Here is a 17,919-nt window from a genome sequence, read left to right on the forward strand (position 1 = left end):
AATGGGGATCTAGATACTATTGACTAATCAGCATGACATCGGCTAGACAAATTGGTTCTAAGTGAGCATTGACTGCCAATAATGCAACCTCTTTATCATCATCCAAGGCATCTACCATTTTGACTATCTTAGCCACCATTGATCAATAGGATATTGATGGAGGTATAATCCCTTTTAAGAAAATTCTAATTAATTATGATCTTAGTGAATGGTTAGTCAATCACAATTCCAATTATGATTGATCTGTGCTTTTTTGCAAACAGGGATGTCCAACCAAAAGGCAATAATCTTCACTTGTATGCTCCATATTTAGCGCTATATACTTACCAAATAGAATGTAGTATGTTTTCTTTGCACGAGTAAAGAAGGTAATATCCCTACCAAATCGAACGCAAGATATTCTTCCACCCAAGCGGCCTCTTAAAGTAGATCGTGCAAAAGCCTAGTTTTCAATTGAAATGCCGGAAATTAAAGGCTTAGGTAATAAATTTGTGTTGCACTGAGCGCAGAACCACCGAGGTATGACGGACGAGGGAACGGGCCGGGCTTAGTGCTCGAGCCTCGAGACCAGGGCTGAGAGAGAGAGAGAGAGAGAGCGCGCGCAGAGATACAGCGAGAGAGCGAGAGCGAGGTTGTGGCGTGTGTCATGGGGATCGCCGTGGACTCCGTGGAGGACGCGTCCGTGTCCAATCCCTTGCCTCCTCCTCCCCGCCCCCCCAAGAAGGACAAGGCCAGCAGCAGCAATGGTGATCAGTACCTCTCAAATGCTGACTTCCGCCGCATGATCATGGAGACGCCGCGCAGAGCCGAGGAGCCACACCACAAGGAACGCTCCCGCAGGTTAACCTTTTCTCTGTCTGAAACTCGGGATTTCTCCACTGTTCGAGAAAAACGGAAGGGTTAACGTCACATGAATTGCACGTTTTCTGAGAGGGTCGTCGAAATCCTAAGAATTCACAAGATTTTTTGATCATCAACATGGTACCACATGGAATTTGATTTGAAAATTCATCCAAACTGTTAAGATGAAGGCCATTGTAACTGCTACCAAAAAATGTCTTTCGCGAACATTGAGTTGCTCATAGGCATGTGCATGGTGGAAGTCCTGCGAATACAATTCATGCAGTCGAACAGGTGCCATATAAAGCTCTTGGCTGTTTATGGAGGATTGAGTTCACTACATGCTTATCAAGCCATTCCAAACCCTTTTGACAATTTTAGAATGCTCCCATACTTTACACATTGTTGACACCTCAGTGTCATAGCTGTGTCTATTTGGCTATTTGCCAGGTTATACACAGATTAGTGCAGCAATGCTTTTTCAGAGTCAGAATCCTTTATTCAGACTAGTATCTTCTTGCAAAATCTAACTGTTAGAAGGACGAGGTGCTCAAAAAAATTCAACTTCTGGTATGGTTGGTTCAACCAATAGAGTCTTTGGTCATTTTTGTTTGGGGTGACAATTCTTTTGAATTGCTCATATGCATGTGCATAGCAGAAGTACACACTATGCTAGTGGCTTTCTCAGGATGCTCTCACATGTTGCCTACTGGTGGCCTGGAAGTGTCATAGCTGATCTGTACAGATATTTGCAAGTAGAGACATGTTCAGGCAGCAAAGCTTGGGGGACTTGCAATCCTTTATTTTGACTGATTTGTAATTGCAAAATTCAAAGAAGTTGTGTTAAAAAAATTCAACTGCTTGTTTTGTTGATTCAAACGATCAAGTTTTCGGTCATCTGTGTTTGGGACAATGACTATTTTTAACATTACACAAAGCATAATTCTGGCAAATTTTTATCGATATTGAAAGTGTAGCTTTATGTTTTCTCACTTTGAAGCTAACTGCACCTTGGTTGCTGTCATTCTGCCTGAAGATCATTGTTTTGTATTAACAATGGGGCAGTTTTACTAACATTGATAAATCTTTTGCAGTCGTGTTAAACGTCCTGATGACGCTGCAGATGGTGAGGGTGAGAAGCGGCATCAAAGGAAGTACCGGCCAAAGCCAAAAGAGTGAGTATTTACTTGCTGTTTTGTTGTTCTCTGGTTGACAAAGATGACTTTCTCCATGTTTATGCTCAAAGGCTCCAGGTTTATGTTCAAGTAGTATCAAATATATAAATATCCCTCCAATTCAAGTGCCATGTTTGTTGCTCGAACAATAGGACAGCAACTGATCAGAATTCTTTGGAATAAGTTTATGCACTTATTTCACTCTGTTCAGTAATAAGGTGTGGAAACTTCTGCATTTGAAAAAGTTAGCTGATGGAGTGAGTGAAACAACTTGGTAGATGGGGTTTGCAGAACCCTGTTTGGGTAAGAATAGCTAATCTTAGCCCTGGTAAGTGCCATATTCTCGCCTCACTGACTCATAATTGTGCTTTTTTACTCAGAGAAGAGAAGAAAGAAGAGCCAGAATTACCAAAGTACCGTGACCGAGCCAAGGAACGTCGGGAAGATCAGAATCCAGATTATGATCATACGGCAACAGAACTAGGCTCCCTTCATGCAGTTGCACCTCCTGGGACTGTGGATCTGAGGTACATTACATCACCGTTCACAACTTGCATTTCTAATAAGATTCAAGTCATCATTTCATTTGGTGACACAAACTAAAGGTAGAGCAAGGTAAAATGATGAGGGTTGAATTTTGACTGATGCTACTATAATAGGGTTGTTTCAGTCTTGTTTGTGGCTTCTAGTACAAGCATGGTCAGCTAGGCTCTTAATCTAGTCATGCAATCGGGCACTTTTATCTCTGGTGCACCTTCAATCTGCACTACTTGCTCAAACAAGTTGGAAGGGTGCCTGCTGGGTCTGGGCAGTATGACCAGTCTCCAGAGTCAGGTCTGACCTTCTAGTCAGGTGCCCTGGTTGCCCATGGGTTTGCTTTTGGTTTGAACATGCTTGGTAGAGTGCACATGTAAAAGAGGAGAGAGAGGATGTAGTTGAACAAATTTGGAGAAGAGCCAAAGCTGAAAATGTCTCTGCAAAAAGAGGGGAAAGTGGCCACACAATCTACCACCTGATACGCGACTCTATTAACATTCATTAATATGTAGTATTGCAACTAAGGTTAATGCTTGTCACATCACCTTAGATTTAATGGTCCTAAGCCTTATTCACACATTAATTGGCGTTAAAACTTGTAATTGGTTGTCCAAGCCCCTATTTACACAAATACAAGTGTGCATAACTAGTTGTATCCCTTGAACCCTGTATGTGCATCAAAATAATACACAGATGGTTGCAGCTCTCAATGTTTCCCATAATGTCACGTAATCGACCTCACGTTATTTCATGTGACATTTTCTCCCCCTTAAGAAATGTTTTAAGTTCTTGAGAACATTACTAGGAAGGTCTAATTGTAAGCTAGAATTTAACCTTTGTAATGTGCTCACCCGCTCCCACATTGAACCCTCTTCAAGCACACCCTTCCATTTTACCAAACACTCTTGGTAATATCATTCCTTGTTGTCTATGACAAACATCTAAAATCCTCTGCGGCTCACGAGCTGCTAGCAGTCATGTTTGTCATGCACCGTCATCTCTTGTCTGTGAGCCTTAGTTTGAGTCAGATGGGTGGTTTAGGTGTGTTCACATTGTACATTATAGCAGCTAAGAAACGCATTTTGTTGAATTTGAAACTTACGAAACATTTCTTAAAGTATGTGTAAAACGTGGGCGTTTTTAAAATTTTTTATTTTTTTGGTGACTTGGAACCTAAAACATGGTTTTTTTGACAAAAACTAATGGGCAATGTTAAATATGAAGATGATGATGTGTAATGACTCGTGAGGGCTCATGATTTTGAATGAGAGACTGATTTTTTTGTGATTTTGTTTAGTTATTGGACTTTGTCAATCTAGTATCTATTCTTGTCTGATTTGAATATTATAGGACTTTAGTCTCATTTATGAGTTATTTATGATACATTATGATTCATTCTTGATTTTGATATTTTGTCGATTTGTTTTGAAATAAAAATCATGATGTTGCAACTTGACTCAGTCCATATTATAGATAGACTATTTACATGTTAATTTCAATTTTCTTTGTATGATATATATGAATCATAATGTTTGAGTTCTAAACCATAGTATGGCTCTAACTTTGACATAAGTGACAAGTCAATAATGAATTATGGATATGTAATATATCATGTATTTTTCTCAATTGACTCTATTATCACTCAAGCTCAAGTAGCCATTCTTTGTTTAAGAGAGTTCCATAGAGATTTAGGACCTCTTTCCCCAATCAAAACTATTAAATATCCCTATATAAAAAAGGAAACATGTTTCTGACATTTCATTTCTAAACGTTTCTGACGTTTTTGGTTGCTATGCTGTGCATCCAACGAGTTCTCAGTTTTTGTAGTGGCTAGTAGACAATATGCATGCGATTGGAGCAAGGTGGCCTATCTTCCACAAGGTGGTATTATTTTGTTATTCAGAGGGGGTTGGTCGGTGAGTCTTTATTTGGCTAACTGCATTTTAGAGCCCCTAGGGTATTGGTCGGCTAGTTTTAGGGCCTTTGGGCTAATAGCCAGCTCTCCTTTGGGGAGATTATTCTCTTCTTCCTCTTGTAGGTGCACTCTCTGTTTCCGTCACCGTCTATATCGTGTCACTGTCATTGTCTCCAAGCCTGTTGTCACTTTCTAGCTTGATTTGAGTGCTCTCACTGACGCTTTGGGCTGCATACAGAGGCTGATCAATTTGCCATTGTATTCAACATTCATTGCGGATTCAATGCATGTTTTTCTTTTCTTCTTGCTGTCTTTTCTCTCCGTGTTCATATTTCTCTTCCATTCCGCACTCTCACATGAGCTACTGATTGTCTTTCAAAGAGTTCTATAATCTCATCCATTAAGATAACATTATTAGTGTCCTCGAGTTTCTTCTTAAGCTTACTTACATGCAACATTGGATGGACCTTACTAGTGGTAGGAAGTTGGAGCTTAGCGTAAGCTAGTTCTATTTCCTTAACTATTGTGAATGGACCATGATACCTTGGCGATGACTTTGGACATGGTCCTATTTTCACGGTCTTAGAATGCTTGGGCATCCTAAGGAAGACTTGTTCTCCTTTGAAAGAAAGAGGTCTTCTATTTGGGCTAGCATAGGCTCTTGCTCTATTTGTGCCTTTTAATGTTGCTTTTAGCTAATCTTAACATTTCATTTGTATCTTCTAAGAGATCGTTGGTTGCTTGAATCTTTTCCTTTTGCAATCCCACTACATAAGGAGCTCTAGGCTGAAATACTCATAGCCTTTTACAAATAGTAGATGATGTTGTCAGGAGCTATGATCTATAGCCTTTAGGAGTGAACTAGCAGTTGGGTGATGACTAGGGATTGCTACATCACTAAAACATAGCCTACCTTACTAATGGCGATAAGCAATACAAAGAGAGCAAGCTGGGGGCATTGCCAATTTGAAGCAAACATAGTAGTGGATGATGTTGTCAGGAGCTAGAGCCTAGAATAAAATGTAGATGTGTCCAGCCTCCAGATGATTAGGGTTGCAGTAGCTAATGGTTATAGTAGTTACTGGAAATGATGAGGAGCAGCCAGTTGATGAAGATGACAGCCATCAAAGTGGGTAGATTGATGAAGAACTAGGATACAAGACTTAAGTAACCTAGTACACACTCTATTTATGGAGATGAAACCTACTGGAGTTTAAGATTTTGCTTATGGGACACTGAAGCTGAAACCAGCCATTCTTCTGTAGGTGGGTAGTAATTCCTTGATTACAACTTAGTTACAGCAGTAACATTTCTTTTGGCATTTCTTTAACTTAATTGAAAAAGATGTTGATGTACAATGAGATTCTCCCAATCCCTTTTGGTATTCCAACTCCCCTTGCTGTCCAAAATGACAAGCAAGTCTTCAATCTGATTTGCCCCTTGATTCAGGTAGTCAATTGGCCTTCATCCACTTTGATGGAGATGGAAAATGCTCCATATTCATTGATTTTCTAGTCCCTCCACTTAATTTTGATTAAAAACAACTTCAGTCCTGTTGAATCCAAGTCTTGGAGTTTCCAATTTTTGGCACACTTCTTGAGGCTATTGCTAAACCCTAATTTTTGCGATTGGGTTTTATAGGAGAGAAAGCTGAAATTTCTCAGCCTTTGGTAGGTGGGAGATGAGAGAGAATGTTGAGAAGAGAGAAAATTCAGGCTTTCTTTGTGAAGAATTGAAGAAAATTAGTCATTCATTGTTGTTGCCCTGTCTCAACAGCTTGTAGATGCAAAGAACTAAAGAAAATCAATCATTTACTATTACTGCCTTGTCTTAGTAGCCTGTAGATGCTATCACTTGTTGTTGATTAGTCTTCTCCTGTCCCTAGTTGCCTCAGAAGATCCTCCAATGGCTGCAAATTAGACCAACAACATCTCCTCCCTCTCTCTTGTAGGCTGAATGCATTAAAATACCTGTCTCCAGTCTCTAAAGACGTTTTTTGTCTTGCACGGACATTTTTGGCAGTGGCAGCCTTTCCAAATGGTTTCTCTAGCATTATCCATAATTAAATATTACATTTTAGTCTTTAAATACTAAAAATTAATCTAATAATTATTTTGATACCGAGAAAAATAAATTGAATGACTAATAATTAAATTGGCTAGGCAATTTCCATTTCTGAGTGACTCTGCGCCATCTTTGACCATCAACTTGATGTTAGGTACCATCAAACGTCACTTCTCTAGTGTCACGAAATGACACTTATGGCCACATGAATGACATAGGTCAATAATTGGCAGTAGATACCACTAAGTGCATGTGTGGCATAACTTACAATAACTTTTGCCGTTGACATCTCGTGATTTCCTTGGGTCCCAGGCTTGTAAATTTACTCTTAACCCTAGTTACACCTCACATGTGCAACACTTAACCATGTGATTAAAAATCAATCTACATGTTAAGTGAGGTTTCAAAAATACATGTCTTTATGATAGAAGCATACTTGTGCGTTTGAGTTTTGGGGCTGTTTAATGAGCTTAATAAGGGATTTAACTTTAAGGCACATTCTTTAGCTTAACAAAGTGAAGTTGTAGAAGATAGGGCGAACCTTTTTCTAGCTTGGACAAAGGTGTTGAAGGTTGGGTGAAGCTGATCATAGTTGGGTTATGTTGGGAATAAAGGGCCACTATGCCTTTTATGCGTACTCGGGTGCGAACACACCCTTAGTACTGGTACTTTACATATATCCATCTAAAAAACCTAAAAGAGATACATAACTCATTGTATTGACACATCATGCATCACACACTCTACTCTCTACTCTTGTTCACTCACTCTCTCTCAGCCATTACCATTGTTAACCATCATATCTCCAGTGTGCAACTGTCACTTGAAATTGGTATCAGCACTGAAGGTCATCGCGAGTATGCTTCCTGGAGCGAGTTCGAGCTGTGCCAATAGTAGGTATTCTCCAGTTTGGATGAGGTGCTAGTACACAGGTAGTGCGCAGGCCACAGGTCGCAGGTTGTAATTAATCGCAGGTATTAGGTTGCAGGTCAAGTGTCAAACAGGTCACTGGTCCGCAGTTCAGCGAAGGCAGTCGATAGGCATGCAGCGACATTGCAGTAGCTCCCAGGTCGATGCAAGTCGCAAGCGGCATTTCGTTAGCCAATGTTAAAAAAAAAAAGGCTTTTTTTCAAAGGTTTATCCTTTATAAATTTTGGCAAGCTATCATGTGTGTAAGCACAATTTGACAATTTGAGAGATTGAGCATGCATTTACTCTTGGAAATTGAGGCTTTTGGCGTATGTCTGAAGATTTTACTCGGTTGAGTAATATTTGTGGAATTTGCACACATTTGGGTCTCAAAAATTGTTGGTATTTGTGGAAATTGCAGTGGGATGGGTTTTTTTTTTTTTTTTTTGAAATTTTGACACATTGGACCGTGCACAATTTGGGGCTTTTGCAGAATTTGCAAAATTTGTGTCAATTTTGGTCTTGGTATGTACTTGCAATGTAATTTCTATGCAAATTGAGCACATTGGACCTCAGACAAATTTGGAGCTTTTGTAAAATTTGTGAAATTTTGGCAAAATTGGATTGTGGAATCTTCTTATATGGTGATTTGCATGATGACATATATATGCAACATCCGAAGGTTTTGTGGCCAAGGGATAATAAAAGATGATATGTAAACTCAACAAAAGCTTGTATGGGCTGAAATAGACACCGCGTGAATGGTATCATACATTGGATACATTGATGCAATCTCAAGGATTCAAAAGGAGTCAAGTGTGTCATTGCTTATATATCAAGAAGACAACAGATGGTAGCCTTATTATGTTGGTTTTGTATGTGCATGATATGTTGATTGGTGGTAGGGATGTTTATGCTTTGGACACATTGAAGTAGAATCTACACAATAGTTTTGACATGAAGGATCTTGGCGAGGCAAATCACATTCTCGGCATGCGTATACTCGGGGACAGATCAATAGATCTTTATTTGTCACAACAGGAGTATGTATCCAAGATTTTGTAGTGTTTCAATATGAAGGGGGGAAAGCAATTGGCATACCATTGCCTCCATATGTGAAACTCAATGAAGAGGACAACCCTACATTTGATGATGAAAATGTTGAAATGGCCGAGATTCTGTATGCTTCAGTTGTGGGTAGCTTGATGTATGCTATGGTTGCTACACGTCCTGACATAGTATTTGTGGTGGGAGAGGTTAGCATGTACATGGCACATCTTGGTAGAAAGTATTGGAAGCAGTGCAAGGTATCATGAGATATCGTAAGGGCACGAAGGATTTGTGCATTTGCTTTGGAAAGTAGAAGGCATTTGTTGTTGACTTTACGGATGTAGACTTTGTTGGTCATGCAAGAAGTCTACTTCAAGGTATGTATTTGGGGGAGTAGTTTCTTGGATTTCCAAGCTATAGAAGTGTGTTGCATTGTCTATTACAGAGGTAGAGTATATAGCTACCATTGAGGCATGCAAGGAGACTTTATGGCTTTCACGTTTGGTGGTAGAGCTTGGCATTACCGTGACCTTTGTCCTTTATTGTGATAGTTAGAGTGCTATCATGCTAACACGGAACCCCATCTTTTATGCAAAGATGAAGCATATATAGGTGAAATATCACTTTATCAAGAATGTACTTGACAGCAAGAGTATTGAACTTGTCAAGGTACATATAGATGATAACCACGTAGATCTTCTCATGAAGAGTCTTCTAGCAGAGCGGTTTGCTCATTGCCGATAGATGATGGAAGTTGGATAGTATATGTATTTCAACTTTGTACATACTTAGACTTAGCCGATTCTTTTCTTCAACCTTAAGGCACGTTGCCCTTAGGTGGGAGGTTGTTGGGAATAAAGGGCCACTATGCCTTTTATACATGCTCAAGTGTGAACGCACCCTTAGCACTTGTATTTTACATATATCTATCTAAAAAACCTAAAAGGGGTACACAACCCACACGTCGTGCATCTCACACTCTCTACTCTCTACTGCTGCTCTCTCTCTCTCTCTCTCTCTCTCTCCCACAGCCATTACCATTGCTGACCATTGCATTTCCATTGCGTAATCGTCACTTCAGGTGAATTTGTCTGGCAGCCGTGGCCGAGATTCAGTCTTTTTGGAGAGATTTATTATGACCAATTTATCAGATCATGTTTTTTGACAAGATCTAGTGTCAGGTGTGTTGGTTTTCAGGTGCCATTGTGGGATCCTAGTCAGTTTGGTTCAGATTTGGTGCTTTTGGTCTCAGCTAGTGAGTGTAGTTGGTGACATGTGCAAAAGCGTGACAGATCCATGAACAGTTGTCATGATTGTTTAGTAATGATAAAGAAATACCGAAAGAGATGCCAAGATTTGGGGCCAATTGGTCTGTGTTTTGGTGTAGGAGCTTTCTAGCCCCATGGTTTATTCTGATTTTCTGTTGCTGAATTTCTGTGTTTAAGTGTATGCAAAGTTAAAGTTTACTGCCCTTTGATCCACCCAAAGGCCAGTTTCAGGTACTGGCGCCGTTGAGTGATATTGGTGCAAACTACTGTAGTGCTGATGTATCAGCCACCTAGTGCCATCGGAGCCATGGCCTCTTTAATGCCACCCTTGCATATTCATTCTACTTTAGTACTTTCAATCTTCTTTGTGGCTGTTATTCCATCTTCAGAGTTATGTGGATGCCTTTTGACTTTTTATTCGCAACTTGTGTAGACTAGGAATTTTTGGTTGTGCTGGATTTCTAAATATAATCAAAACATACTGGTTACAAGCTCTACTGATTTTTGTAACTTCTTAGATATGGATGATAGTAGATCGGTGATCGCTGTGTGGTCACTGGTCGATGCTGTTGTAATGGAGGGATTTATTGGATCTAATATAGCTCTTGTTCGGATACAGAATGACAGATGCTCACAGAATATCTATAGAAAATAGTAAGTTTCTCGGAGGTGATGTTGAGCACACTCACCTTGTGAAAGGTCTGGATTATGCCCTTCTACACAAGGTAAGAAGTGAGATTGACAAGAGGCCAGAGGAAGAGGATGATGCAGAAGATGCAAAACACAGGTTGGTAGTTTTGAAAAGACTTATCCGCAGGTCCTGTTTTTGTTGGCTTGAGAATAAGTGCAAATTTTTCTTGGATGTCACAACAGGTTGCGGAAAGAAGAAAACTCAATGGTATTTCGTACAGCACAAGCAAAAGTAGGTGAATGCTTGCTCCAATACTTATGGCAGGCCACAGGGCTGTGCATTCAGGATTATGTGAATTCACTGGTTGAACTGGGAGTTCTACTACCTTCAAAGTGAAAATCTTTGTTGTTTGTGCAGCTCGTTTATCAGTGGGCTGTCAATCCTCAAGTTTCTACCAAGGCAAATGAAATGTTTTTACCAGGGAGGACAGCCTTTGTCTACAATCTTGTAATGACACGTTATTTAATCAAATCTTTATCAATGCCATGCTACCTTATTGACTCTGTAGAATTTAACTTAAGGAACACTTCCAATTTGTTGGGTTTGGATGTAGGACGAAGAAAATTTTCATGATATTCCTACCACTTTACATCGGAGTAAAGCTGACTGCCCAGCACCACAGGTACAAATATCACATAATCTCTTCTACTTTGTGGTTGTCTGATTGGTATAATGCAAAGTTGGGTGATTTGTTGCTGGAAGTATCGTGAAGGCTTAGATAGAACCCATATGGAATTGTATATCACAGTGCAGTGTTGACATGCGTGTTTATTTGAGGTGATCACGTGTGAACAAGTTGTTCTCGAGTATTTGCAATCAGAGATTTACCTATCAAACAAAACCATTTTTTGCAAATGTGCTTATTACCAGATGGTAGTTGGAAAGACAAATTGGATTCAGAGAGTTGTTTTCAATGAAACCCCCCATTAAGAAACTTTGCCCACAATTGCACATTGAAGTATTTTCTTCAGGAATCTGGCCCAACTGTTTTCTCCTGTCTGCATAGGCTGTGACTCTGTAGCAGGTGGGTTCCTTTCTCCTTGTATTCCTGCCTATCCTGATTGTGTCCTCCACAAGACTTTAAGAGCAATACTTTGACACCTTGGAAATGTGACTTGTGAGGCTCAAAACCAAGGAAATTTTATGAATGCATTAACTATATCAGACACTGTACTTTGTCTTTTTGAAACTTTGAAAGTTCAAGAGGCCCCAATTTTAGTTTTCAAATGATCTAAATGTCACAGACTTTTTGACTAGAGTCAAGAGACCCTTCACTTTCAGATTGCGATAAGTGGCAGATTTGACGATTGACAGTAAGGCCCCCTGCCCTTCAAAAGTCTAAGTCGCTTGGGGGCCTCATGGGTTTAGATTTTTGAATATTTGAAGCGGCACATCTATTGAAGAGTTATGTTTTGCTATTTCCATTTTTTGTTGTGCTTGATCACAAAAATTGGTCTACTCTTGGTCTTTCCTCTCTTCTCTCCCCCTTCCGCCCAACAACAAAACAAAACCAAAAAAAAAAGGTTTTAATTGCTGATTATAGACCATGCCATTCGCTAGGTATTGCAGTTGGTATTTTGTGGATAGCAGGCACATGCTGCATTTTGATTTCACAATCTTATTGGAGTCTTAATGGTTTGAATCTTCTGGAAATTTGGCTCTCTACTTTAGCATTGGTTATGTCAAATCCAAAGTGTTTGATTTGGAGTGGTTTCTGATTTGGTTCATGAAATGTATCCTCTGGTTTGCGAATATCACAACTTCACAGGAGATGGTTACGGTTGGAGTTGATGGTTCTGTGTTGGAACGAATTGCAAAGATAATGACGTATCTACGACTGGGCTCCTCTGGCAAGGTGAAATCCTTTGTTATAGACATTCTTTTTGTGTATAACATAAGTTTTTCCATAGAACTGCCAGTTCAGCTGGCAAATTTAGCTCAATATAGTCGTAGTAAGGCATCTTAAGTGTTGCTGCAGATTTTGAAGAAGAAGAAGAAAGATAAGACTGACAATTCAGGTACTTCCTCTACACTGCTATCAGGAGGGCATTGTTGGTATTGCACGATTATGAGAAGTTCCAAATTTTAGCAGGTAAGGGAACATCTTCGCTACCTTACGAAAATGGAGGTAATGAAAGGACGGCAGAGGTAGGACCAGCAAATGGGTTATCTAAACAGTCAGATCAGGAGCAACTGCCACCCCCACCACCACCACTGAAAGGGCGAAATCTGGATGAGAATAAAGCCTCTACCTTACGTAGGCAGGAGGAGGATATTTTTGAAGGTGTAGGTGTGGATTATGTGCCTAGCAGAACTGATGGTTCTCGAAGTCCACTTTCAGAAGATATGGAAGAGTCCCCAAGGGATACTCAGTGGCCTTCCTATTTTGGTGAGCCAGGCTATGGACCTGCACCCCCACCTCCAGCAAATCAAGATTGGTCACAGCAGGTAATTCAGTTTCTTTCTTACTTGTCATTAAACTTTTAGGCTTTTTGCTACCAAGTGTACTGAACGTGGCTTTCACAGGCAGGATATGAAAGTATGCAGGGGCCACTGTTGCCTTCTGCATATACAGGGGAATGGCATGAATATCCCGCTGCACCACCTGAAACTTATGCTGGTCCATGGCTGCCGGATCAGTTACCCTATCCTGAACAGTATCTACACAGTCAGGTTCCAGATTTTAATACACAAGTAGCTCCTTTGCCAGCAAAAGACCCGAGGTATATGACCCAGGAGGAGAAGGATCGTGGCTTTGGCTCTGTTTTCAAACGTGATGATCAACGACTTCAGCAGCGAAGGGAGATGGATGCTCGGGAGAAGGATCCAAACTTCATTTCTGCGAGCTACTCTGAATGTTATCCTGGATATCAGGAATACAATCGCGAGATCGTAGACAGTGATGAAGATGAGGACTTGACCAAAATGGATATGGGTGGACGGGTATGTCTTATCAATTCTCTGGTAAATCTTGACTTCATGAGCAGTGTATCCACCTTGCATGTAGACTTACAAATATTAGAAATTGCTCTTTGCAGGCCAAAGGACGCTTACATAGGTGGGATTTTGAGACCGAGGAAGATTGGGCAAAATACAACGAACAGAAGGAAGCAATGCCCAAAGCTGCTTTTCAATTTGGTGTAAAGATGCAGGATGGACGTAAAACTCGCAAGCAGAACAAGGATCAGAAGATCAACAACGAACTTCATAAAATTAACCAGATTCTTGACAGAAAGAAAAAGGAGAAGTCAGGTGCATTTGATGATTCAGTGCATTTTGATGAGGAGATTCACACAGGAAAGCGGCTACGTGTCTGAGGTATGTACTCCTTATGAGACATGTTGCTGTGCAGATCATCTGTCTGTATGTACAAGAGGCATCACACATGCTATAGTGAAATCCTATTTTCTTATTTATCACCTATTTGGGTTTTATTTATCCTTTGCAAACTGGGACTGGACTTGTCTATAGATTACAATTTCAGAGGTTTATCACTTTCTGTTCTATGCACCTCCACATGCTGAAAATTTTTGGAGGTTCTCTGAGAGCAAAAGAAAGTTCTGGCAATAATTTGTATGTGGTACAGAGGGTTATCCCACGATTTAATGTCATGGTAGACACTAGGCTCCATTTAAGCTTCTGGGGGGCTCTGCATACTTGCACAGAGAGAGAGAGAGAGAGAGAGAGAGAGAGAGAGAGAGGGGGGGGGGCAGCAGCAGGAGGAGCAGAAAGTGGAGAATGAGAAGAAGGCTTCAAAGGGTAGGAATAATCCCAAGCTGCCTTATGGCATATCCCATTTTCTAGGTTTTGAACCCTTAACAGTTCAAACTTGAAATAGTTGCACTTGCCGCTAACACTTCTTTTTCTTTTTGAGATAGGACACCTCAAGTGGCCACAAGGGGGGTTCTTCCCTCTAAATATTAGCCAAGATTGTGGGCAAGAGCAGTTGGCATTTTCTCTATATGCAAATAGGATTGCCTGCAAGCTGGATGAACAACAGACATTGATTGCATTGGGGCCTTCCTCCAAAGTGGACCTACCATTCTATATGACCATACAGGCAATAAAATAGTTAGTGTAAGGCATCCTTTTTGTTTTAAGCCACCTCTTATTTTGTCTTCTATTTGTTTTAGTTGTAGGTGGTTAGTCACACCCATCATACAAGAATGCTTTTATGTGGTAGGCATAATCCCAAGATTGCCTTGCAGGCATATCCTGTCTCAAGATGCCTCGAGCCATATCTCACTTTCTAGGCTTTAAATCTTAATAGTTCTAGTTTGAGAGTTGACAAATTGTGTACTGACCCTCTAGCACTGAAGACAATGAATTAGTTAGTGCAACATGACATTTTTGTTGTAAAACACTTCTCTTTGTTTCAGTCTTTATGCACATGTTTGTGCGTGCATTAGAGAGAGAGAGAGAGAGAGATTAATGTTTGCCAAGGCTGAAAATGGCCTGTCATAGAACTTTGTAAAATGGTAATTGTCGTTGGACATCTAAGTGTGATATGCTAAAAGGTAATCAATGATACATAGTGTAAAGCAGAGAAGTGTAAAGTTGTGTGCAATACAATGTATGCTATGAATGAGCTCTATTTGCTGAAGTATGTCACACCCCCTAATCTTTGGCAAGCTTTTGAGCATTTTGGTTGAAAATAGGCCAGACATTTAAGCTTTCATTATAGATGACGGTTGAGTTGAAGTGTACTCGTATGCAATAAGAAACCTAATCCTACTTTTGAAAACTTTGATTGAAGCATTATCGTAAATGCTCTAAGAAAGCTTTAAAAGCCTTAGCTGGCTAGATAGGAAGGATTACAGGTCCCACTCCATGGTATTGGAGGTCTTTAACCCACTCCATGGTATTGGAGGTCTTTAAAATTAACCTAATAAGTGTTAAGACTTTGATAGTCATATTGATTTTATGTAGGTTGAACATTTGGTAAATTATATAGATGTGATTTATAGTTAAGTGTTGTGAAACTTGTGAATTGCTTCATAAAGAGAACTCTATACCATCCACAGTTGTGCCTTATTGCCATGCTCAACACCCAAACGTATGGCAAAGGTTTGCATCCTCATACACATCATCCAACCCCCAAGTGTATACACATTTGGATGTAAAAGAACATCTAATTCTAGTGAAGAAAACAACCACCTCAAGGTGGGGGTAGAAGGTGGCCTTGTATATCATAGCTAAAGACCACGGCAAAGGTTTGCATCCTCATACACATCATCCAACCCCCAAGTGTATACACATTTGGATGTAAAAGAACATCTAATTCTAGTGAAGAAAACAACCACCTCAAGGTGGGGGTAGAAGGTGGCCTTGTATATCATAGCTAAAGGCCAATTGTAGGCCATCATTGTGAAGGTCCTAAGTCAGGGTGTAGTGTCATGTCTTTAATGATACCAGCAACCTTATCCAGGCCCCATATTATCTTTATCATTGGCATGATGCACACCATCAATACCCTTGTTGAAGGTTGATGTAGTTGTTTGTCTAAAAGGTGACTAATTAAGCTTGAAAGGCTACTACAAGTAGGGCCTCAATTTGGAGGGTCACAATATTTCATAATTTGAAAGGTGCCTAATATTTCATGTGACATCTCAATTTTGTGAAGTTGTTTTCATTTATCTAGATTAAGTCTCAAATTGTCTACAAATCTAAAAAATGACAAACATGATCTTTTACACGTCAATTAATAGATACAAACTTTTGAAACTTGTTTTGATGGGCTAAATAGCAAAAAACAAGCATGATAGTCATCAAATTTAGGCCTTCATTTTCTACGATTGTATCAAATTCAAGGAGCTAGGATTGGTTGGAAGCCATTTAAAAGAAAGATGTAGATTATATGCCATAAACGTTATAAATGCAAGGTTTTTGTAGTTGTTTGAAGGTTCCACAAAAATGGTGATGTTTTGAACGGAACTCTTTTTCCTCATTCATAGAGTCTTTTTGTTAAGTCTTTGTTGGCTTGTGAGCTACCTCATATCTAATATGATCAAGAATGGTTGTGCAATCTAGATCATCAAAGATGCCTTAACTTGTATTGTAATATATCCCTATCATAGGCCATCAATGGATTTACATCTATGAGCATCTCTAAGCTCCTCTACCTAAGGTGATGTAATAACAACATACTTGGCTTTTTCCATCGCATAGCTCTTAGCCTCAATACCAAACAATGCTTTTTTAAGTTTTGAATCACTTCAACACTCATGTTGAACCTTGGGTTGAGTACATATGATGATGGCTTTGTCGGTCCCATTTATCTAATAGCCATATGTCTATTGTTTCCATTGATTCGACATTATATATCCTCTTAAATGTTCGTATAATTCATAAACAAAGACATAAACCATATATATATAGGGAATGAATATAAATCTTTTCAATCAATAAAATTTTAAAACTAAAGCAACCCCTTTTAACTTGAAGATGAAATAAACTAGTCAAACTTGATTATCATGACTAGATTTGGTATAATTTGCATATCGACAATGTCTTTTGAGTCCATTATGTGAGTGTTCTTCTTGAATTTTGTAGAAGTATTTTCTTTGACGACCTCCTTTCCTTTGTGGCGATCATCAGGGGACTCTATTTTGGAGTAAATTTTTACAAAGCTTCTATACAATTGTAAAAAAGAGAGAACTATTTTGGATGAGTTTTCCTATCTATGGGATGCACTGGTGAGACTGAGACGTAGTCATATGGGAGCTAGTTGCAGTCTAAACGAGGGTCTGGACATCAGCATGTTTTAGAACATATTTTACACACACTAATTTTCAGAATTCAATCACCTACATGGGGTCAAAGTACTCTTAGGTAGCTACATTTTGATATATGACACACCCTATTTGGATACTTCTATCAGAAGTTATGGCAGCTTTCTTCAGCATGCCTTGTTTTTTACAACAAGCTATCTACTCTTTATAGAGACTATTTCTTGAAGATTTGAAGGCTCCAATTTCCTTTTGAACACATCCGATTATGTATATGCCTGAGGCTTTCCTTTATATCTTCATTTAAGCAAATAGCTATTCACTATTTGGTTCCTATTACATCTTTTGTATAGTTGAAATCAGAGTAGTACTCTATTTCATCCATCCTTATTTGCCATTGTAACCTTGTTACTGTGGGAAAAAACCTTTGAGCAAGGATGGATTGTTAGAAGTTGGGGATGCATGTGTTACTGAGAGAGTTATTAATAGTACCTTGTCACACTTACATAGGTATTAAAGGTGAGGCATGTGATTTTTGGTATCTTTGATCATAATAATACTACTCTCTCTTATCTCACTTGCTTGTACTCAGCTTTAATGGCTTCTTTCTCTTCTTTTCTATCTTTTTAGTATTTCTCTCTCCTCCTTTCTCTCTCTTCTACTCTTCTTTCTCTCATCTCAGCTCTCTCCTTGACATGGGATGTGTTTTCACAGGAGAACAAATGCGTACTGAGGCAATTAA

The 17,919-nt window shown here is 39.5% G+C and overlaps 1 protein-coding gene across 3 annotated transcripts; it reads left to right on the top strand.

Annotated features, from left to right (window-relative positions):
* The first annotated feature begins 466 nt into the window (after positions 1-466).
* SMU2 (RED family protein) lies at positions 467-15,964 on the top strand. 3 transcript variants are annotated; one of them, XM_087671357.1, is made up of 13 exons: positions 467-840; positions 1,935-2,015; positions 2,396-2,542; positions 10,378-10,545; positions 10,632-10,680; positions 10,807-10,896; positions 11,003-11,071; positions 12,218-12,304; positions 12,428-12,467; positions 12,542-12,897; positions 12,976-13,392; positions 13,488-13,767; positions 14,324-15,964. In XM_087671357.1, exons 1-12 carry the CDS (start codon positions 647-649, stop codon positions 13,764-13,766), a joined length of 1,977 nt encoding a protein of 658 aa, XP_087527483.1. In that variant the 5' UTR covers positions 467-646; the 3' UTR covers position 13,767; positions 14,324-15,964. The 3 variants fall into 3 exon arrangements, with proteins under 3 accessions (XP_087527483.1, XP_087527482.1, XP_087527481.1); XM_087671356.1 differs by having other exon boundaries at positions 14,328-15,963; XM_087671355.1 differs by lacking the exon at positions 14,324-15,964 and having other exon boundaries at positions 13,488-13,868.
* The last annotated feature ends 1,955 nt before the right edge of the window (positions 15,965-17,919 follow it).

Source organism: Lygodium microphyllum, chromosome 29 (assembly GCF_053477565.2).
Source record: "Lygodium microphyllum isolate KBCC chromosome 29, Lygodium_microphyllum_v1.1.10, whole genome shotgun sequence".
Classification (NCBI taxonomy): Eukaryota; Viridiplantae; Streptophyta; class Polypodiopsida; order Schizaeales; family Lygodiaceae; genus Lygodium; species Lygodium microphyllum.